The following is a 23594-nucleotide window of genomic DNA, read 5'->3' on the forward strand; positions in this document are numbered from 1 at the left end:
GCAGTAATTACATGTTTTTAGTTTAGTTCTTCTCTTCTGATGGAAAGAGTTATCAACAAAATATTTCAATACGGTTGTTATTTATTTATTTATTTTTCCCCAGAAGAAATATCACCTTTTTATGGGTCTTGAAATGCATTAGTTAAATTTGTGTATGCTAAAACAGGTAAACGGACATCCTTCATCTATATTTGAATCTTAAAATTATTATTTCCATTTACTGTAAACTAGGTTTCTAAATCTCTAGGTTTCTAAAGGATGTTTCCAATATTCTACTCTGTTTATAAAATGATAACAGCGTATTAGTAGCATTATAAGCCCTCGGTGCTGAGTGAAAACTGGATGAAATTAGATATCTCTATTACATCAATACAAGTATGTAAAATCCATTGCTATAACTTGACTTTGATCCCAACATTGACTAGGTCTGTCACAACTGACGACCAATATAACTTGGCCTCTATTGAAGAACACTGTGTGATATTACAACTTGAAGGATGACAATCACAGGAAACTTTTAAAATAAATAAAACATAAAAAATAAATAAATAAATAAAAAATAAATAAAACAAGCTGCAATAAAAACAAATGTAAGTTATGGATTTGTTAACTATTTCACCCTCTACATCCCAAATGTTAATGCCCAAAATGTCCCCACTATTGCAAATAAAACGTGCCAAAAAACATATTCAGCCACATTTTCAGACAGATAGAAAGATAAATTGATAGTATAGTAATTACTGTGACAGGTCTACACTGACTCATAATCTCAACACTCCCATGACCCTTAAGTGTGCATTGTATGAGCTGGATTCCAGGCATTGGATAAAATAAAAAATAAAAAAATACCTGATCAAAATTTCTCACTAGACATTTCCCAGCTCCACATCAAAACCCCCGTTTTACTCATCTTTCCCCAGTGTGTGCTTAGACCCAGGATCAGTTTTAACCCAGTGAGTGTTCACAGCCAAGTGTGAGCTAAGTTAAAGTAATTGGTGTAATGATCTCAGCTCATTACTGTTGGGGCCTCAGGATGGCATTGAGGTGCCTGTGTGTTAAGAGTTCCCATAGAGAAGAATGGTTATGCTAAAGTAGCTGACATTATTCAAAACACTGTCCATTTGTGCAGTAGTGGGAACCTTTTGTGAAAATAAGTTTGTTTTGCATTCAGTCAGTGCATCTAAGGCTGGGTGATATGGCGATAAAAATCAAACTGTGGTCGAATTTCTGTGACTACTTTTGAGAAAATTGACATACTGTGATTCAGTAGCATAATAACAGAAGCCAAGGTGTTATAAAGATGTGAATTTTACCTGGATAGTTATCAAATCAAAATTGTAATCTACCCCTAGTATCTTTTTCATGTATATATATATTTTCACAGTAATATTTGTTCTGAATTAAAGTAAATCAGTTTGACTCCTAAACCAGTTTTGTCCTAATTTCATAACCTCACGTATTGTATAAGTATTATTCAACATTACATTTTTGGTCATGCATGCCAAAATTTTTTCATATCTAATTTATTGCTGTATGGTTAGTTACTTACTCTTACTCTCCTCTGGCATGTAAAGCAGTGATTAGTGAATTACTCTCTTTGCTTCTTCACTTTATCTTTACCTTTTCCTCACTTTCCCCCCCTATAACCACTTCCTCTGCAGAAACAAAAGACCTCAATGAAGACTTGACTTGGTCCTGAGTTGGTTGCCATGGATACGGGGCTGGAGCGCTCTCTTTGTCTCTCTTTGTTTTTTCTCAAAGAGCAAAAACACTTCTCCAAATGTCTGCGTGTGGTTTCAAAGCGAAGGGATTCTCTGACCCGTTGGGCCCCACTGCTTCTCCTCCACCTCCTGAAGTTTCTTTCTCCCTTCTTCTCACACTGCCTCCCTTCTTAGATAATGTTTGGTGGGTTTTAGGTGGGCTGCAGAGGTGGGCTGTGTTTGTCTTTTTGGTTCATTCTCCTCCTGTTGCAACCCCATGCAGCAGCGAGGTCACAGTTTACCTCCATACTGAGACGTGCTGACATGTCAACATCTTCAGGGAAGCAAGGCTTTTATTTTCTTTCCAACAAAGTATTTTCATGTATTTTTACAATTTCCATAGGATCCACATTTTATGGGAGACCACAATGTTGCTACTGGACCAGAATAGTAAAATATCGCTGCTAAAGTTTTTTCTACTGATTTCACAATGTCAAATTTTAATGTTATAATTAATGAGTCATTAATGAGACATGAGTGATCATAATTCTCAATTTTTAAAAGAGCATATTACTTTTTTTTGATGAAGATGAGGTTCTGGTGAGTTTGGTCTTGATTACAACTAATTCTTCTGTGTGAAATGACCTATTGAAGCCATAGTAACTGTAAACAACTCTGTGATTGAAACCCAAGATTGTAAGAGTGAAGTGCCACAGCAACTGCACAAGTCTATTACTCACTGTAAACACACAGTTGGACTTAACATTATATCAGATTTACTATATACTTACGATATTGAGGAGCTAACTTCACTGAAACTAACATACTCACTTATGTGTTTACAGTTTCTGTTTGTTTTCTAGGTCTGTTGGACTGCACTAAGTGTGACCTGTGCCTGAGTTATATTTTGCATAATTGCTCAGGTCCCTAATGGGTGCACTCACACCTATTAGTATACTGGCTATCACTTGATTTAGGTCTGAGGATGGAGTAAATTCCTGTTTAAAAATGTATGGTCTTTGCTAACAAAAAATGCCTCTTTAACTCCCCTCTCAAACCATTTCTTTACTTTGGCTAAGATCTGTACCTCACTATCTTAATAGTGAGGTACAGATCAATAGAGTGGTTAGTGGCTTTGAGATTGACAAGGACAGCAGATTGGGGTCCCAAGCTGCTCTCACGAAGGTGTTGGTACATTCTCTTATGGAGTGACTGTTTTTGTTTCTCTTATTTACAACTTCATCCTCAGACTTAAATCAAAACAAGTATCACAATAGTGTTATCCAGTATGCTAATGAGAGCACCCATTAGGGGCCTGAATGATTATGCAAAATATGACTCACACACAGTTAACACTCAGTGTAGTTCAATAGACTTAGCCAACAAACAGAAACAGTCAACAATTAGGTTAGTTTCAGTGTAGTTAGCTCCTCCCTTCAAATAGATTTAAGGCAGTGTCCACCAGCAAAATGACCAGAACTGAAGAAGCTGTTTAGATGAGCCGTGAAACTTCTTCACTCTTTCGTCCAGTTGACAGATTTTTATATATATTTTTTGTCATAAATATAAATTGAAAGAATAAATCATTTCTGACTTTACTCAGTAATAAGAGAACCTTTATTTGCAAAGCAAAGTTCAAGAGCAGTAGGAGAATAGAAATGTATAATTGGTAATATTATATTCATAAATATTCTGGTTGTGTCGAAGGTCGACTTTAATCATTAGTTATACCCCTATTCACCATTAACCTTCTTTTGACCACTTTTGACTGGTATAACCACTGCAAGAAAGCAACATAGTCAATTGATCTAGAGATTTGATTTTTTTTTTACTTTTTAGCGTATCAGCGCAGGCTGATATTTTGTTTTGGCCAACCTGCTGCCTAAAGAATCTACATAAAACTGTATTTGAAAACTAGAGAAAGAGATAACTGCACAAAATGAGAACTCTCTTACATATATGGTAAAAAAAGAGGCTGTTTTAGTAAATTTAAATGACATAATTTGGGAAAAATAATCCAGATTAGCCCGATCTGGAAAAATATTGGCCCAAAAATATCGGCAGAGCTCACCAGCCATCGTTCTCTCTGGATATTAAACAGTCCGCATTGACATCTGCCATGTAAAAAAAAATAAAAAATGTATTGGTCAATCTCTAATTTGATGTTTTTTTTCCCATATAATTTTTTTGTCATAATAAAGTCAAACTTGCTAAAATACCCGTTTCTATCACTTATAGGACAAAATGCTTTCTTGCTGCCAACTACATCCCACCAATGTGTAGAATGAAGCTCTGTTATTCACTTCACCTATCAGTATAGTAGTGTTATGACAGATTTGACTTTTTTTCATACAAATTCAGTTTAGCTCTCACCACCTTTTCCCAACAGAAATACGCTATAGGATTTTATTTTCCACTCAAATTTGGGTTCTTTCACCTCTTTGTGAGCCGTTGGCGTAACTTCAAAAGGCAGTACAGTGGTGCCTTGAAGGGCACAGAGGAAAGCAAAACAAAGATGGTGGAGAGATGGGCTATGCTTTTGGGCTGTTGCTTTGTTCTGCAGTCTCTGCTCGGACGCTGTGATGATTAATAAATCTATACCCGGCTTTGACATCCTGCTGTGTGTGGCCAAATGTGTCAAAACTGTCCCAAGTGTTCTTAAACTTGCAAGATCATATGGCTTTTCCTGTCTTACTTACCTATATATATGTGTGTGTATATATATATATATATATATATATATATATATATATATATATATATATATATATATATATATATAATGGGTGTGTGTGTGTCTGATTGCTATGGCAACGGTGTTCCATCACTCTCTCTCCTCTGACCTCCGTGATGGTCACATTCTAGAATCAGAGGTTTTGTTATAAATTCACACCATCATTTGCCGTCAGCCAAGTAATTTTTCTGAGGTTGTGGTTTTGAAGTTTAGCAGCTTCAGCTGGCACAGGAGAGGCAAAATTCTTTAGATTAGATTTTATTTGCACATACAAGTAAAAAACAATTGGACAAACATATTGCCCAATCAAAAAAAAAGTCGCCACCTGGATTTAACTAAACAAATAGGTCCGAGCCTCCTGCAGTTGGTCCGGTCAAGGTTCAGCAACAGTCTGTGCTCAAAGAATGAGGTCAGCTGACACCTGAATATACTGAATGACCAGGTTATTCCATCAATGGATTTTTTCTTCCCTGATGGCACAGCATATTCCAAGATGACAATGCCAGGATTCATCAGGCTCAAATTGGTAAAGAGTGGTTCAGGAGCATGAGACATAATTTCCACACATGGATTGTCCACCACAGAGTCCAGACCTTAACCCCACTGAGAATCTTTGGGATGTGCTGGAGAAGGCTCTGTTCACCAGTCAGACTCGACCATCATCAATGCAACATCTTGGTGAAAAATTAATGCAACACTGGATGGAAATAAATCTTGTGACATTGTAGAAGCGAAATTGAAACAAAGCCACAGTGAATGTGTGACGTAATCAAAGCTGAAGGTGGAACAACCAAATTTTAGAGTGTGTGACCTTTTTTTTTTTGGTGGTGACTTTTTTTAACAGGCAGCATATCTATATCTATATCTATATCTAGATAGATAGATAGATAGATATATGCAAAAATATCGAAATATTGATATATCGTATTGCTTCATTTAATGATTTAATGATACAGTATTGATATCGTGTGCAGCTGTATTGATATATTGCCTAGAGTAATTTTTAAAATAATGATAATAATAATTCATGAATAATATTAATAATTATTTTTTGTGAAAATCTGGTTGATCATTAAGTGTCCTGAAAGTCTGTATTTATTTATTTATATATGTATATATGTGTGTGTGTGTGTGTGTGTGTGTATATATATATATATATATATATATATATATATATACACATACATACATACACACACACCCCCCCCCACACCCCCACCCCCACCCACACACCCCCACACACCCCCCCCCCACACACACACACATTATTAGGAATACCTGTTCAGTTTCTCCTTAATGCAATTATCTAATCAACCATCACATGGCAGTTGCTTCAATGCATTTAGGGGTGTGGTCCTGGTCAAGACAATCTCCTGAACTCCAAACTGAATGTCAGAATGGGAAAGAAAGGTGATTTAAGCAATTTTGAGCGTGGCATGGTTGTTGGTGCCAGACGGGCCGGTCTGAGTATTTCACAATCTGCTCAGTTACTGGGATTTTCATGCACAACCATTTCTAGGGTTTACAAAGAATGGTGTGAAAAGGGAAAAACATCCAGTATGCGGCAGTCCTGTGGTCGAAAATGCCTTGTTGATGCTAGAGGTCAGAGGAGAATGGGCGAGGAGTGATTCAAGCTGATAGAAGAGCAACGTTGACTGAAATAACCACTCATTACAACCGAGGAATGCAGCAAAGCATTTGTGAAGCCACAACACGCACAACCTTGAGGCGGATGGGCTACAACAGCAGAAGACCCCACCGGGTACTACTCATCTCCACTACAAATAGGAAAAAGAGGCTACAATTTGCACAAGCTCACCAAAATTGGACAGTTGAAGACTGGAAAAATGTTGCCTGGTCTGATGAGTCTCGATTTCTGTTGAGACATTCATATGGTAGAGTCAGAATTTGGCGTAAACCGAATGAGAACATGGATCCATCATGCCTCTGTGCAGGCTGGTGGTGGTGGTGTGATGGTGTGGGGGATGTTTTCTTGGCACACTTTAGGTCCCTTAGTGCCAAGTGGGCATTGTTTAAATGCCACGGACTACCTGAACATTGTTTCTGACCATGTCCATCCCTTCATGACCACCATGTACCCATCCTCTGATGGCTACTTCCAGCAGGATAATGCACCATGTCATAAAGCTCGAATCATTTCAAATTGGTTTCTTGAACATGACAATGAGTTCACTGTAGTACAATGGCCCCCACAGTCACCAGATCTCAACTCGATAGAGCATCTTTGGGATGTGGTGGAACAGGAGCTTCGTGCCCTGGATGTGCATCCCGCAAATCTCCATCAACTGCAAGATGCTCCTCAATCTGGGCCAACATTTCTAAAGAATGAATCAGCACCTTGTTGAATCAATGACACATAGAATTAAGGCAGTTCTGAAGGTGAAAGGGGGTCAAACACCGTATTAGTATGGTGTTGTATATATGTTCCTAATAATCCTTCAGGTGAGTGTATGTATATATATATATATATATATATATATATATATATATATATATATATATTATATGTAACTTTTTTGGTAGGGTGTCTGTTACCTGCTTGTCCACCTGCTTGAATATATGTTTTATTGTGTAAATCTTTGTCTAGTACAGTACTTTCTCAGCCCGTTGTGCACTACTGTTGCAGTGTAGTGTAGTGTATTGTACACACTACAATTTCAGTTTGCTTTAGCTTAAAAAGTATTTAAATGAAATAGTAAAACTCTGGGCACATGCTGGCTATTTTTGAAGCACACATCGATGGTTTAAGGAACAAATTGGGCTGCTCCGTCTCATTTATTACATGAAGAAAGCTTGGTGCTCAGCTCAGCACAGTGGGGAGAGTCTCTCCAATGTCCCCAAAGTATTCATTTGTAAAAGAGTGTCTTCCCATTCCCGGTTTTAATGGGCACTGGGCTGTACAGGATGGAGGAAGCAGGAATAATGGCTGCGCTGCCAAATGCTCCAATTAGAGGCACAATTAATGAGTGGATTTCCTTTTAAATGGAGCAAATATAGTAGACATTCAAAACCTGCTAGGGTCATATCTGAAATGCTAAGGGGATATCTCTAATGAGAAGTTAAAATGCCATAATGTTTTAGTGCATTCCCAACGTCGATGTGAAGTTGATAGTTAGATGTTGAAAAGTGAACGCGGTTAGAGAGCAGGAGACTCTACAATGGTGTTATTTTGCAAATAATATTGTCTGAATGTTTACTTAAATTGTGTTGCAAATAAAAAAATAATAAATTGACCCTGTCATGCAATGGCATATAGTTGCGGAGTTTTTCTTTGCTGAGAAGGAGAGTCTAATGACAGGGTATGAGGCAGTTATCAATTAGCTTGTTTCCTGTAAATGCTGGTTTACTCTTTGATTTTCTATCTAACTGTTGCTTAAACTAAATCTAAAGCTAAATTGAATTAATAACTTTGAAAGAAGTTTGAATGGACAAACTTTTTCACTTTTCCACTAGTTCAACCTTCTTTACTATGGACCCTACCTGGATGACTGAGGGACTGAATGGCATTTATTTAGTCTTTACGGTCTTTACTGTAGTGAAACACAAATGAACGGGGCTTTTTTTTACTTTGCTCATGCATCAGTATGACTTTTTAAACTATTTTTAAGATAGTTTTTTTATAGGGTTTTTGTAAAGCAAACTAAGTAATCATTTTCTCACAACTTGTATATATGTAAGACAATCTCAGCCATTGTGTCCTTGGGCAAGACTCATCCACTTTGTCTCCTAAATTTCATCAGTGATTGGTGCTGGTTAATGGAGCGAACTTATCAGTCCAGGGTAGCTGCAGCACCAGAAGTAGCTTGCAATGGAAACTGAATAATGACTACAGTTTTAAATAAGGTTTTGAGAAGCTTTCCAAGAGTCAACATAGATACAAATGTAAAGCAAGGTAAAGTGAGAAATAAAAACAATTACCACTAGACAGGCAAGCATACAGCATACAGTGTGAGTTTGACAGTGTCCTTACCTAACCTTTCAATATTTTGAGATGGGCCATTTTAAACCTCCTCTCAGTCGTTTCCACTTGTTGTGCAGGTGCCTGGGCCTGACTGTCGCTGTGCAGTTGGCAGCATCGTGAGTGAAGGAGAGAACAAAACCCCAGAGGATCTTCTGCAGAAATATATAACATCTGGATTCAGCGTATTCTCCTTTCCAGAAGTTACACATGTGGTGACTGCATCCTTTCCCTATCGGACATGTCTCTCCATAGTCCTGGGTGTCACAAGAGTCTACCCACAACTAACGCAGTACATCAAGGTAAGGCTGTGTGGTTTGACATGGAAATGATGTATGTTTTGGACCCATTCCAAAATATGATTATTAATTCTTTGTAAACATCTTTTCATATCAATACAGTTCTGCCTTATGTTATTTTATCTATTTTTAAGACATATCTGATTTGGCTCTGATTACGGTATATATTGTTACAAGTGGAACACATAACTCTTCTAGTATGGGGGGGATGTCTGTCATCATAGAGATGTTATTGCTTTTCCTGGAATGTTCCACAGTATGACATTCATTTTATCTATTTTGCCTTTATTAAATTACAGGTGTCGTTATTTCTCAAAAGTATCCTGTAAAACAAACAAACAAAGCATTTTTTCTGGGAATGGTGTCACTTCTCCACAGATTTTAACTGTTAACTTTGTCTGGTTGGGTGACCAGCTTGTTTCCATGGAAGTATGTTAAAAACAGTGGAAAATTCTAGGCAATACATTAACATCTGTTCTCCATGAGATAAGCAGGTGACGAACCCTCCACCTATCAATTAAACATCTATCAGTCAAAAACACAAACACATTGTATTTAATCGATATATTGTTCAGAAGTGCTTAAACTCCACTTTTGGGTTTGTTTTACACATGGTAAACATTGGTCAAATTAGTTCTTGATGTTTTTGAGGCTCACAGTGAGTATTAGTGTTTGATACACCCTTGCTGTGGCCACACAGTGTTGTGCAGAGGCGTGCAAAGACTGGACATGCCAAACTTTAGTGAAAAAATATCTTCTTTGCTTTGTTAGAATATAAACTGGTGACTCAACTGTATACAGTATGATGAATGATTCACCATGGCTCAAAGAATCTTGAAATGTATCACATTTTCCTATGCAATGTTTTTTGTGTAATTTACGCCACTGAAAACCAAGCATGGAGGTGTTGTGTCACTAGCAATAGATAACTGTTTACTTTGTAGTATTTCTCAAGCTGTGGTACTCGTACGTAGATATTAACTGGTATTGAATGATGTTTTCCACGACTGTAGTCTTAATTTAACCTGCCTTCTTTAATTAGCCCTAATTTAGAATTTCCTAAAGGTACACTATACTATGTTACTAGACCTAATGGTGTCACCCGCTTGTCTTCATGGATAAAAATAAGTAAAATGCCAGACTGTGGAACATTTCAGCATCTCTATGGGGACAAGCCGGTGGCAGACCCTTTACGAGAAAAGTTACATAGCGCACGTTTAGTCATGTTTCCTTTTTGTCATTGATCTTGTGTACATCTGTTGGAAAGCCAAATACTATATGACTTCTATTGTAAAGATTACTATTATGCAAATGATCAAAAGCTGCAAGACAAACAGCTTTATAGGTAACCATTTGAGCATTAGTTATTTTGTTTTGATAATTTTTCAGCAGTGAGTCAATGAATAAAACAGCAAGACAAGAGAGCACAGTTTTCAGCTCTTGATGGTGAATGATCAGACTGAGTCTAGCTACAGAGCTCGGGGGATTCTGGGAAAGTGAGTCTGCGTGATAAACGGCGATAGTGGATTTTGTTTAATTATGCAGTGCTCCGGAGCAGGTGTTAGCTCCACAGGTTTCACCCTCAGAGCTGGAGGAGATGTGGGCTTTGGTGCCTGTCTGCTGCCTCTGCCATCTGCCTAAACCTGCTCTGGTCCTGGCTCTACTCCAACAGCACTTAGCCCCAGAGAGGTCACGTCTGAGCAGGGAACAGGCCAGCATGCTCCTCCACCGCCAAACATACAGATTTTTTGCCATGTTTTTTTATGTTGGATTTTGGTATGGAAATGTTGTGCAGATTTGAGATTTGAGACTTGCATGGTCTAGTAGATGTACACCTGTTCAGCTGCTAATTAACAGCAAAAGCCAATCAGCCAGTCAGATGGTAGAAACAGAGGCAAATGTTGTTTATATGCAAGTACAAGTTACGGTCAGGGTATAATTAGTTGTAAAGGTATATTAGAATGTAATTAAATGCAAGTACAAATGAAAGCACAGCTATACTTGAATATTCATTTTCTACTTTTATCACATGTATTTTATCAGGGCTGCGTGATTTTGGGGGAAAAATCCGTATATACAGATAAACTTTTCAATATATGTTCAAAAAGAAGAATTCTGGTCAGAGTGCTTATCTAAACAACTCCAGCGGCATTCACATTTGAGAAAAGTTTGAAATATGAACAGATAAAGCAATCCAAGAATCTCATGAATTTCAGAGTAAGTTTAGGTCTAAACTGATACAACAAGACATTGCTGTTTGATTATGATATATTGTGCAGCCATATTCAAAGATCATACCTGAAAAAATAGAAAAATTAAATTGTATCGAAAGGAGTAGTACAAAAAACACAGATGGTCAAATCATTTAACATTGTCAATATAAAGCTGGTCTAGTAGATGTACACCTGTTCAACTGCTAATTAGCACCGAAAGCTAATTAGCCAGTCAGATGGTAGAAACAGAGGGAAAAGTCATCTTTATGCAAGTACAAGTCACCTTCAGTATACGATTAGTGCAACTGAAGTAGAAGTGAAAGTACAGCAGCCAAGTACCGAAATATTCCATTTGTATGTGGCATAACGTTGATGTATTTGATTAAGTTTAGGGCAGCACTATTTGGGGAAAAAAGGAATCAGTTCAGAAAGAGCAATAAGATTTTTAATATATGTTCAAAAAGTAGGATTCTGTTCAGAATGCACATTGTAAATAAGTCCTGGAGCATTACAATTAGAGTGAAGACTGAAAAATGAACTGATAAACTAATACAAGAATTGAATGAATTTTAGATCAGGTTTGTAGCGGTCTATGTAAAAAGGTACAACAGCATTGTTCTATTCGATTGCAGTATATTGGGCAACTCTATTCAAATATAATACCTGAAAAATAAGAAAAGTAGAATTGTATCTGAAGGAGCGGTGCAAGAAACACAAATGTTTAAATCATTTTGTCAATATAAACCTGGTCCATTTGAGGTACACCTGTTGAACTGTCAGACAGATAGTAGAAACAGAGGGGAAAGTCATCTTTATGCAAGTACAAGTCACAGAATATGATGATTAGTTGTAAATGTGTGTTACAAAGTAGTTAAAAAACCAAGTACTTAAATATCCCTCCCTCTACTTTTGTACTGTTTGTTTTTACTGCAAAGGCCAATGACATAACTGACATATTTGTTAAAGCGGCAACATTTTGGAGAAAAAAGAAATCTGCACTGCAATAGCGATATGCTTTTCAACATATGTTCAAAAAGTAGGATTTTGTTCAGAGTGCACATTGTAAACAACTCCCAGAACATTATAATTTCAGTGAAAAATGAAGTGATGAACGAATACAGAAATCCAATGAATTTCAGAACAGGTTTTGTAATTTAGATTTGATTGTAATGATACCATTAGGGGTGTGCAAAAATATTCGTTCGTATCGTTTAATGTATCATTTAATGATACAGTATTGATATTGTGGGCTGCTGTATCGTTATATCGCAAAAGTGGTGTTTTTTTTTGTAATTATTCTGTCACAGTGCAACATTTGTGTGGCTTGTTTAGAGGAAAGAAATTCATTTATGAGGACATTTGATTCACTGTTTTGATCATTAAAATAGGTTTATTTCATATTAACTTTGGTTTACCAAACCTTTTAGTGCCAAAGTTGTGATTTTGTAGATATTTTGTGATCGTTCAGAGACGTTAAACTGCACATGTCCCTGTGTAAATGTGGAGCTCATATAAACTGTGCATGAGTAATACTGACCAGTGTTACAGTCTCATGTGTTTTTCTAGGTAGAATGCGCAAAAAAAAATGCACTGTTCAATCATCTTCAATAAACAGAGGCTAAATACAAAAATAAATGAAATGAAAATTTATTGTATGTGGAAATGGGGTTGATCATTAAATGTCCCGTAAGCCTTTATTTTTTCTCTGAATCATATCAAATTGATTTGAAATATATGGCATTGTATTGTATTGAATCAACAGTGCACTGTATTGAGATGTATCGTATCATGGCCTTCATATTGAGGTATGTATCATATTGGCAACTGGCAAGCATGGTATCTAGGACTGATACCCAGTCCTAGATACCATGCCTCTATTTCTACTAATGGTATTTCAAAAGTCAAATGTAAAATGTACAATTGACCTGAAACTTAACAAGTCATGGTAAAGATGACCGTTAACACTCTCAAAGTGAAGAAAACTTAAAGATACGACCCACCAAACCAATGTAGACAACAAAGTACAAAACATATTTCCAGCATCTTGAATCCCGACATCAAAGCATTGAAACAGCTGGGAAGGAAAAACAAACCAACCTAATAGTAGCAGTATGCCCGATATGTTTTATTTGTGTAGCAGATATTATCAGTATCACATGTTTTATTCTGTATAGCACACAGAAACAGCAGCCAAAGAGGGAGCAGAAGAGAATAGTGTTCCTGTCTTAAGACACAAGGGGATTTAAATCCTGTAGCTGTGTTTACACTTAAGTAAAAACATTGATTTTGCAATCACAGCTGCATCCAGGATACATTTGCTTTGAGCACATAAAGTCCTTTGGTGCTTCTTAGGTTGATATATAAAGGCGGTGTAGTTTTGAACGCAGCTGCGGTTTCTCAGATTTCCGAGCATTAGGGTTTTGAGGATCCCCAGTGATGTCAAGCTTTGGCATTTAAAAAGTTGAATCAGAATGTGGGAAAATTCATTTCCTGTATCTTTACTTTACTTTAAAATTATCTCTCAAGCTTTCTGGAACTGTAGATGTGAAACTTTTTGGTGAGAACTACTGCACGGGTTAAACTGGGATTAGACATCTACCAGACTGCAGGTCGGGTGAATGATGGATCGTTTGTTCTTAGCAAAAACTCCACCAAAACAACACCCACGATTAAATGTATAGAACAACTGATTACTATTGTTTAGTTGTTTTTATGCATTTAACACTCGATAGTTTTAAAGGTGCAGGATGCCTAACCTGGTTTGTGCACTGTGTATTTTGAAACTCATCCGCACATAATTGTATCAGTTGTAATCACCATTAATTGGCTGAATATTTGAGCGTGACACCCCTTGTTTGCAAAAGCAGTTATAATTGTGATCTTTTGCACCTATGCTGTATACCTGCCACACTGTCCCATGAGCTGAGCCCTTTTCAGAGCTGTTCATGTCAGTTTAACATGTTCCTCTCGTCATCGCTGAAGGATTTGTGTCGTTCCACAAACTTTAATCTGCTGCCCCTTGGCCCATTCTGATATTTGCCTTGTCTGACCATCGATTGGCCCAATGTTTTCACCTACTCTGCCCTTTTTTAATGGCGTCCTGAATGCAAATCAGGAAGTATCATGGGAGTTAACTAACCACAGACCTTTGTACATTGTATGGTACGGTGGCTGGTTTGGGACAATAATAAATTTGACATTTACATAGATTTAATGGACAGATGATGGAACATTTGTTTGCTTGGGGGCACAGAAAATGTAGCCATGTTGAGGCTTCGAGATGAATATAAAGCATTTTTCTATTGATCCTCAAAAGCAGCTTGAGTTAAAATTTAACAAAGTATTTGCAAAGCATGTCATTAGGAAATTAGAGGATGCTTCTTGCCATTCAGTGTTCACACAGAGTGATTAGATAAAAGGATAGCAGAGTGCAGATGCATGTCCGCGGGGCTGTAAACTTCTAGCTAACGACCAAGTCCAATCAGAAAGGTCACAAAAGGCCGCACAGCCACTGAGAAGAGATGGGGAAAAATTCAGTCCGGCAAAACTCCAAAATACCTCCAAATTTACTCAATTTCTTAGTCTGAATAACTCAGGGTGTGTTCAGAGATTAGACCTGGTTTGGTCCTGTACTAGTTCTGCTTTAGTCCTGGCCTAGGTGAAGTTCTGGGCTTAGTTTCAGTTTAATGTCAATTTTGATGTGGTATATGTGAACGCTCCCTATGAAATGACATAAGTCTTGAATATATTAACAATATTATGAGACTTTCATTCTTGCTTTATGGTTTTGTTTTGTTTTTTGCTGTCTTTTATTGTGAAAAATAACCTCATGAATAGCTGCATTATGTAGCTCAGTTAATAAAGGGTTGCTGGTTTGAACCCTGCTCCTTGCATTGCTGTTGTATCCTTATATCCTGCAAGATTTAATGAATATTTCAGTGTAATTTGTGGCAGCTGAAGCATCTATATTGACGCAGAGTGGCAGCCAAACTTTTGCTAGTGTTCCCCAGGGCATCTGTGGCAGAATGACTGTGGAGTATATGTAAATGTGTGCTCAAAAATGCAAAGATAACTTTCTAAACTCTTCTCACATCTGCACTCGTCTGACCAGGGCTTTCTGATTGTGGGGATTGTGATCTGTTTTAATTACATTCAGATAATATGTCATTCTCGTTTATATTTTAGAAACATATTACCTTACAAGATTAACAAATTATACATTTGACAACAATAGATGTGGTTTTAAGTTCATTATTAAATGTTTGCTGTCAGAAACATTGAATCTGATATAATGAGTCTGGGGGCCATATGCTTGTGTTTACTTGTCAGCTCTAACTGTCATGTTTCATATGGATCCACTTCTTATTAACGTCAAACAGCGTGTCTGCTCTGACTCTCTGCTCTCATCAATCACTATGTATGCAAACCACAGGAGCCCACACAGGTTTGATAACAGAGGTTTTACACTCAAATGTAAACTCCCAACATTAAAGGTGTGTGCTTTATCTAATTGCTGGTGTTATTTCTTAAAAAAAACATGAAAAAATAAACAGATCTGAGATGTAACATGATCATCCAGGAGTAAAGCAATAACATCTCCATGGAAAAAGGCAGGTGGCAGTTCCTCTATCAAAAAAAGTTACATATTAAGGCTTTTTCACTCAATATAAAAAAAAAAAAAAAAGATTTTTTTTATATAAAATAGACAAAAGAGGTTACAAGGTTAAACATCTTACCAATGCAAGTAGTCAGCTAGTGTTCTGCAGATGAGAACCAATTATACTTTAGCTTTATCTGAGAGCTATCGTCAAAATGTTTAGCAATGACTGACTGCCGTGCCATTCAATACTTTTACTCTCTAAACGACCTTCTATTCAAATCCAAAGTTTTACTCAAAGAGGCAATACCAAATACAGTATGGCAATATAATGAGTATCACTGTGTAGAGGGCCGCCAAATTTGGCACGCAAACTTTATTTAAAAGAAGTAGCTCATTACAAAACTTCAAAATGGCGGCTCCCCTGTGTGGAGTTTGCCGTCTAAAGTGGGGCTGACTTTGATGCAGTCGCAGCTGGGACTCTCCGGGTGATGCTAATGTCACATCTCCATATGATTGATCGGATTTTTCAAACTTTATTGTTGGACTGTCACTCTGCATCAGGAGCAGGTGCAGGTGTGAGGACACATTAAAACACAGAGGTATTTTTAGACCCGGGACCAATAGTTGCACCACTCTCTGTAGTAACTTTAGATGAAAGGATTGTGTCTATAGGCCTTTTATTTTTTCTATTGGATAACTTCATTTGTGATCTGGCATATTCATACACTGCGTACCGTAAATTTCGGATTATAAGCCGCTACTTTTTTTCCACGCTTTGAACCCTGCGGCTTTTACAGCAGTGCGGCTTATATATGGAATTTTACTGGATAACGGCCCCTGGGGGGCGCTCTCTAGCTGTAAACGTAAAAGTGAGACAGACGTGGGGAAAGATTCTGCTCTGAAGAATTCACTAGTTTTGATTTTGAACGATCATTTTGCGCATCATGAAATGGATATGATGCAGTTTTTAAGATAAAGAAACAGAAAGGAAACAGAGCAGGGGTCGGCCTTTAACACGCAAAGAGCCATTTGGACCCACTTTCCACATAAAATAAAACACTGGGAGCCGCAAATACTTTTTGACATCTAAAATGAAGATAACACTGTATAATAACAATAATGTAACGGAATAATGTAGGTTTTACTTTCACGGACAAGCCTTCTACACGTGGCGGATAAATATGGCAAAAACAACTTAAGTGCATTAAAAAAATACAACTCACCAAACCGCTGCATCATGCATCGCGCTGATTATGTGATTATGTCTACTCTACTCCGCAGTTTCTTTAAAAAAACAACAACAAAAAAACTCGTAGCGTATCGTTTAATCCCAGGTGCTTATTCTCCATGTGCCAAAGCAGTTTTGAAGGTTTCATTGCCTTATTTGCTTTTCCCGTATGTTACGCAGAGCGGACTCTGCGCGTGAGTCACCTGCAGCGACAAACCCAGATTTTAAGTAGGCATTGTCTGTTAAATTTATCTTTCTTTTTCTTGGAGGTCGTAGTCTCCTCTTCTGGCTCCTCAGTTGTCCTTTTCCCCTTTGTTAAAAAGATCTCCAAAGACTTTTGTTTTGGCTCATTTTCACTCGCTTGTGGCTCTACTTTTGTGCGTCGTGTCTGATGTGTTATACGTGATACGTCATCGCAGAGACAAGAGCAGATAATATACTTGCTACTACATCAAATAGATTTCTGTGGCGATTTCCAGCAGGATTTTCATGATACATCTACGGACGAGCTTATTAGTGTGTCATTAGGGACGGGCCAAAGTTGCTCCTGACCCCTGTGCGCACAACGTCTGAAAATCAGGGCTCTTTACGCAGGACTGTGAGCTGTGTCTGTGTCAGTTCCCAAGCCACGCAGAGCCGCAGTATAAGGCTGAAAGAGGCGCATACGGCTCCGGAGCCGCGAGTTGCCGACCCCTGAAATAGAGCCACTGCACGTAAGCTCGACATCAATGAATCCAACTTGGTCAATGTAAAAAGACGACAAAAGTTTTCAGAGGAAATAAAAGCAGATTTTCCGTGTTGGTGCAGCTTTATTTTCTAAACCTGCAGATGTGTTCATCCCGTGTTGTTGTCGTGTTGGTGCCAATTTTCAGGCAGTTTAAAAAAAAGCGTGTCGGTGCAGCGTCTTTCTGTGTAAATATCTCATGTTACAATATGAAAACCTGCGGCTTTTATTCAGGTGCGGCTTATATATGTACAAAATTGATTTTCTCTTCAAATTTAGCTGGTGCGGCTTATATCAAGGTGCGCTCTGTAGTCCGAAATTTACGGTATATAAAACAAAGATAATGCATGCTGTCGATTAAAAGACAAATATATTTAAAGATAAAACATGACAAAAAGTGGTAGTTAGTAGTTAAACGGGGTCCATATCTTTCCTTTAGCGCTTGTTTGAAAGTAATTGAAGCTGGCACAAGAGGACATGGCCACAAACGCACAGAATATAGACTAGTGCTTTGACTTGTTTCTTATTTCTAAAGTCAATTCTTTGTTTCAAGTTTCATTGCTTTCTTTTAGTTCCTCAAGATTATCTCTGAGTTGGAAGGCGCTTTAAAGTTGCGTTCTGTAACTTTTCCGCCTGCTTCTCTCAATGAAGATGCTATCTCTTCACAGTACAGCACAGTAGGTGTTTTTGAGCGATAAACACACTATGCCAGACAGATACATTTAATGCTGCAGATATACTATGGAACTTTACCGGCAAAGCGATATCATTACCATGGTGACAAACATGCAAAGTCACATGTGCACCTTTAAGTGTTTCCTTTTTGCCATGTTTTTGTATGGAAAATGATCTCATTGCAGGTGAAATAACTGTTTAGTTGTAGCCTTTTGTCCCTAACTGTGCACCCATACTTCTCATTTCAGTCTGGTCACTTTGAATTTACGTGATCTCCACACACACAAGCGCTTTCGCTGGTTGGCTAAAATATTCCACCAATTTACTCGCGCCTTTGTCGAGATAGGCATGCAAATGAACGGAATTTGTCCTGGAGTACTCTTGAGGGATTTTCTGAGCAATAATCCAAGAGGCAATTTTGAACCATTCAACTATGAGGCCGAAAACCTAACTGAGGTGCGAGGGTTCTGAACTTTGACGGAAAAGAGAAAGAAGAAAGATTAAAAAAGAGGCTTAGGACTAAACTGTTTTATTCAGCTGAGTGAATCTGAAACAGTGGTTCATTGGTCAGGCCTCAGTAAAGACATGGTGCTTGAGTGACAGAAGCTAAAAGAAACTACTGTCAGTCATTACGCCCTCAACCTTTTTCAACTATTTTCTTCTCTGAGTTTAGCAAAAAGCTCTGCCAATATCTGCCCTTTTAAAGTGAGGGGATTAGACCCACGAACACTGGTTTAAAATTCAGATTTAACAAAGCGAAGCACAATAGATGAGACATTCAACATAGTACAGTGCCGGGAGAATACAGTCCATTTCTTCTAGGCATTTTTCATACCCCGCACTGGTTTCAAAGCTGCAGTGTAACCCATATGAAACATAATAGTTAAGGGTTGCGTTGGGTGCTGTGGTGATAAAAACTCATTTGTGATCTGTATTCTAAGGGTTTTTATGTATTTACACTATATCTCAACTTGTGTATTTTTAAAATTGTATTTAACATGCCACATCTGTTTTGTCCTTATTGTGTATTGTGTGTTCTGCGGATGTTCAGCACTTTGTCCAAGTCAAATTTCCCTCAGGGACCACCATAATGTGACTGAATAATTTTCAGTTTAATGCAAATCTCCTCAAACACAGACACTTATTCCCACCCACTCTTCCTATTGGTCAGCCTCTGCCATGCTCCGAGACAGTGGCAGGTTGATTTAACCAATCACATTGAAGTATGAATTCTCAGAAGCAGCGGATGGTTTTAGTTACACAGTGTAGTTTGATCGAAGCTCTAGAAAATTACAGAATCATTTGATCTTTTTGTGAGGAGAGAAAAAAAAAAAAAAAAGTTTTGTAGATAAAGTTATTTATTTAATGGTACATTTATTAACTGATTTGCTGTCCATACACATGAACATAAAAGGCAATAGCTACTCTGCATTTCTCATTTAAATAGTTAGCATTTAGCTTGGTGCTCTATGTGGGAGTGTTCTGGGCGCCCTATATCTTAAGTGAAAAGTACGTGAGTCAGCCAGTGCTGAGGTCTGTAATCTCCTTCAGATTAGTGTCATTATCACACAGAGGAAATGGTCAAAGCCATTGTCATCGGAATTACATGGTTTCTGTTGTCCCTGATCAGTTTGGGCAAGGAAGGAAGACAATTTGCTCTCAGTTTTACTGTGGAGTTATGACAAAAGCTCAAACTTTTAAATAGTACAGTTACTGACGAATTTTCTTTCTTACTTTTTCTGAAACCCGAGAGCCTCAGATACATGCCAAACTGCAATATTTCATGTTATTTGGTATTTTCTTAGATGGAGTCTGTATGAATAAAATAACATTGGTAATGTAAAGTTTTTCCAAAAAAAAATCTAAATTATGTAAATTATGTCTTTTCTGGCAGTGTTTTTGTAGCACATCACACATTTGTAAAAGGCATGTCATTGTCAAGGGCATTAACACTTTTCCAACTTAAAAATTAAATTTGTTGCAAATATTATTCAACACAAAGTAACAGCTAAAGGTGATATTTGGTAACCCTCACCATCAACCTGAACTCTCCAGTTGCTCTGGATGAGTCACACTGACCCTGAGTGAAAAAAGTCTGCTGGAAATAAATACAGTCTCAAAACTACATGTGCAAAGTTTTATATTCAATGCTGCTAAAACTGAACAATACTGGAGGTCCTGGACCTATAGCTCTGGAGAATCATTCCCCCATAGATGCAATAAAGTTTATTTTACCATGACCTTGCATTGGTCAATACAAAATTAATTTGAGATTTCATGTGAATAAGTTTGACTAATGGACTAACATATTTCACCATTAGTGTGATCTAAGGTCTAGAATTATTATTATTATTTTTTTTTATGAGAAAAAAGTTTTATAATATAGTTACTTATTTAATTGTACTTTTATCTCATAGATTATTATCTCAAAATAATATAATAAACACTATGTTTGTTCAAATGATTATTGCTGAATTTAAATATAGGCTTGATAATGTTTGATGTTTGATAATGTGTTTGAGTGTAGAAGGGTGTCGATTACATGCAGATTTGACAATGCAGTGGTTTCTTTGTTACAGGCTTTCATTTTTGTGTGTGATTTTTTTTTTTTCCCCTGTCACCACATAGGAGTAAAGAGTGGCTATTATTAGACATGCACACCGTGTGTATTTGCAGATTATGTAGAAGCAAAACAATGGCATGAATCAGAGCTGCCCTTTTCCTGCTGACAACGGTCTTCACTGAGGCAAGACTGGAATTGTTTACGTCAATTTCAACCCTAACTTCAAGATCACACTTTTCACAGTCTTATTCAACACAGCAAAAACATGTTTTTCTCTTGTCTGTTACCCAAAGGCAGGAGGTCCTCCCATCACCGTCAGCTCTTCAAAGCAGATCCCTTTGTTGTAAGGTGCAGTTGGACCAATACCCCATGGGATTTGAAGTCCAGAGAATTTCAGACATCTGGAACTAAACTTTCCAAGCACTACACCTTATTTTGGAGATGACCCAGTGAAGTTTCATGGGCTAACGGCATACTTGGATGATGCTGAACTGCCCATTGTTTAGTGCTCAACATGAATCTCCTGAAATGTCACCCTAGTCCGTCCCCAGTCTCTCACAAAAGGTCACAATTTGCACTTTGCAGTTTGACAATTTCAGCACTAAACTTTCCTCTGCTGTTTTCCTGCTGTTCAATAATTGGGAACAACCTAGGAAACCATAGACTGTATAAAGAAGAGGACTAAGTGAGTGTGACGTCACCCATAGCATTCGGCTCCAAATGAAGCTCAGTAAGGTTAGCAGTTACATCCCAGCCCATACTGCTGGTTTAGTTGGTTTAGGGAGCAGGCACTTAGCAACACTTTCAATAAAACCTGTTGCTAAGGCTCGCTGGAGTGACCTCGGGGAAAGAAGGCCCCTGATTTGTCTGGTATATGTTCATATCTTGATTTACGGACACAATAGTATAAACAGAAGTAAATATACCAGGATCTTGTAGAGCGGATTAATATGTACTGTACATTTTAAGACGAAAATGACGAGTCTGACCGCAGCAGTTACAGAGATAAGGGCGACAGTTTTTCAATAGAAAGTGAATTGGAGTCAAAGTTGATGGAGCCAAGAGTGCGCCCATGCTCACTTCCTATTTGGAACATGGCGGCTAGCAGGTTAGCTATGTCCATTTATGTATGCAGTCTATGAGATAAACAGCTGCAAATATAAGGTCAGATTCTTTGGCTAATTACTAGATTGTCAATTTGTCACATTGTATTTTGACTTAATGGTTCATACTGGCCATATTCTAGTTTTACCCCATACAATATAAATATGTGTGCTGTCTGTATCTAATTGTAAATAATTTTATCGATCGCAAACCTGTAGGAAAGAACCAAGTGCGTGGTTAGGATTGAATTGACTGACACTGGCACTCCACCCCTACTTCACTTCACCGTCTGAAAAAGCAGTTTTAAAAGGTATTCAAAAATCGTGCGTGTGAATAGTAGCAATGTGTCGGGTGAGAGCAAAGAACAACTTTTAAATTCCAACTTCTTCCTTTCACAGTTCAAAAGTTGACATTCACAGCTTTAAGTTTAGCAGGTGAATTCCTAAATTATTAAACCGTAGCAGTGGTGGCTTTGACTTTGTTAAAAATGTAGTTATCTTATCCCAGAATTTGTTCTTTCCGATCCTCATACTGGTAAATGTTCCCACAGTATAGGTGACATACAGTGCACTGAGGTCAGAGGTCACAGACCAAGGCAACACTTCTTTGAGGAACGATAATCATAGAATATTTTGGAAATCCAACAGAAATGTGCTAAAATGTACCTCTAAATGTTGGTTGAGGTCAGACAAAAGTGAAAGCACTGTAAAATGATTCACAAGTGCAGGCATGTTTATCCCCTTGCTTGAAAGATCACAACATAAGTTTGGTCCATCATTATTTTTAATTATCTTAAGTTGCACCATTTACATTTTTTAATTACAATAAAAATATGCTCAATATTCAAACTTTGCATATCTCCAAAACAAAACTCACAATATTACTGATACTTCCTCAGGTCAACCCAGTCTTTTTATGTCCAGGGAGAAGAACTGTTTGGTTGGTTTAGAGACACTCCCCTGCAAGAATACACACAAGAGGATGAATGAACAACAATGTGGAGCTACACACTGCATGTAAACATTACTGTTCCCATACTAGCGTGGCTCATTCATGACTTCCCACTGAAATGTCATTGTCACGTCACAAGCTAAGTGTATATTTGTGTTTTCTGATCTTCTTCTTGTGAGCTCTAAAAATAAGATGTTTATTTATTTATCATTCAGGGCCAGATGTATGTTTTTACACTGGGGACAATGTGCAGATGTTCCTAGACCAAAACCTGGAAGGAGGGAGCACATCCTCTGAATAGTCGCTTTTATTCTTCTGAAGCTACTTCCAGATACTTTAAACAGATGCTCTGTGAGATTATTGTATTCTCTTAAAGTTTTTACACATTCAAACTCCTTCAGTCTTATGTTTGTTTTGCCAAATCTGCTGTCAAAATATTATAAAATTGCAGAATCTATTCTAATTCTTCTAGGAAAATTAGCCAAATGATGACAGATTTAGCTGGCAGAAATTAGGTTTGCAAACTGCTCTGGCACTAGATTTTCTGTTTAATGTGAATCGCTCAAATCATTTTCTTGTTCCATGGCCAATGTTCCAATTTCCGTCTATTCTCCAAGAGTGGTTCATATGGGCAAAGATTAAACTACTTATGATTGCTGTAAAGATGTAACCAATCAAAATGCACGGAGCAGGAACCAAAGCAGAACTACTATCAAAAAAACACCCGGTACCAAATGAAACTATACGTCACATTTTCTTAAACAGTTAGCGTTTACATTTAATAAGATTTTAATTATAGTTAGTTAAACAGACAAGCAGTTTCA

General features: G+C 37.6%; 1 protein-coding gene across 1 annotated transcript in view; it reads left to right on the plus strand.

Moving 5' to 3' along the window:
• Nucleotides 1-23594, plus strand: part of LOC117371086 (testis-expressed protein 264 homolog) — a 39944-nt gene that overhangs the window by 509 nt on the left and 15841 nt on the right. Inside the window, exon 2 of the mRNA XM_033966688.2 lies at nucleotides 8494-8715. Within this exon, the coding sequence (XP_033822579.1) occupies nucleotides 8494-8715 (222 nt within the window). The remainder of the gene's footprint in view (nucleotides 1-8493; nucleotides 8716-23594) is intronic.

Source organism: Periophthalmus magnuspinnatus, chromosome 5, assembly GCF_009829125.3.
Source record: "Periophthalmus magnuspinnatus isolate fPerMag1 chromosome 5, fPerMag1.2.pri, whole genome shotgun sequence".
Taxonomy (NCBI): Eukaryota; Metazoa; Chordata; class Actinopteri; order Gobiiformes; family Gobiidae; genus Periophthalmus; species Periophthalmus magnuspinnatus.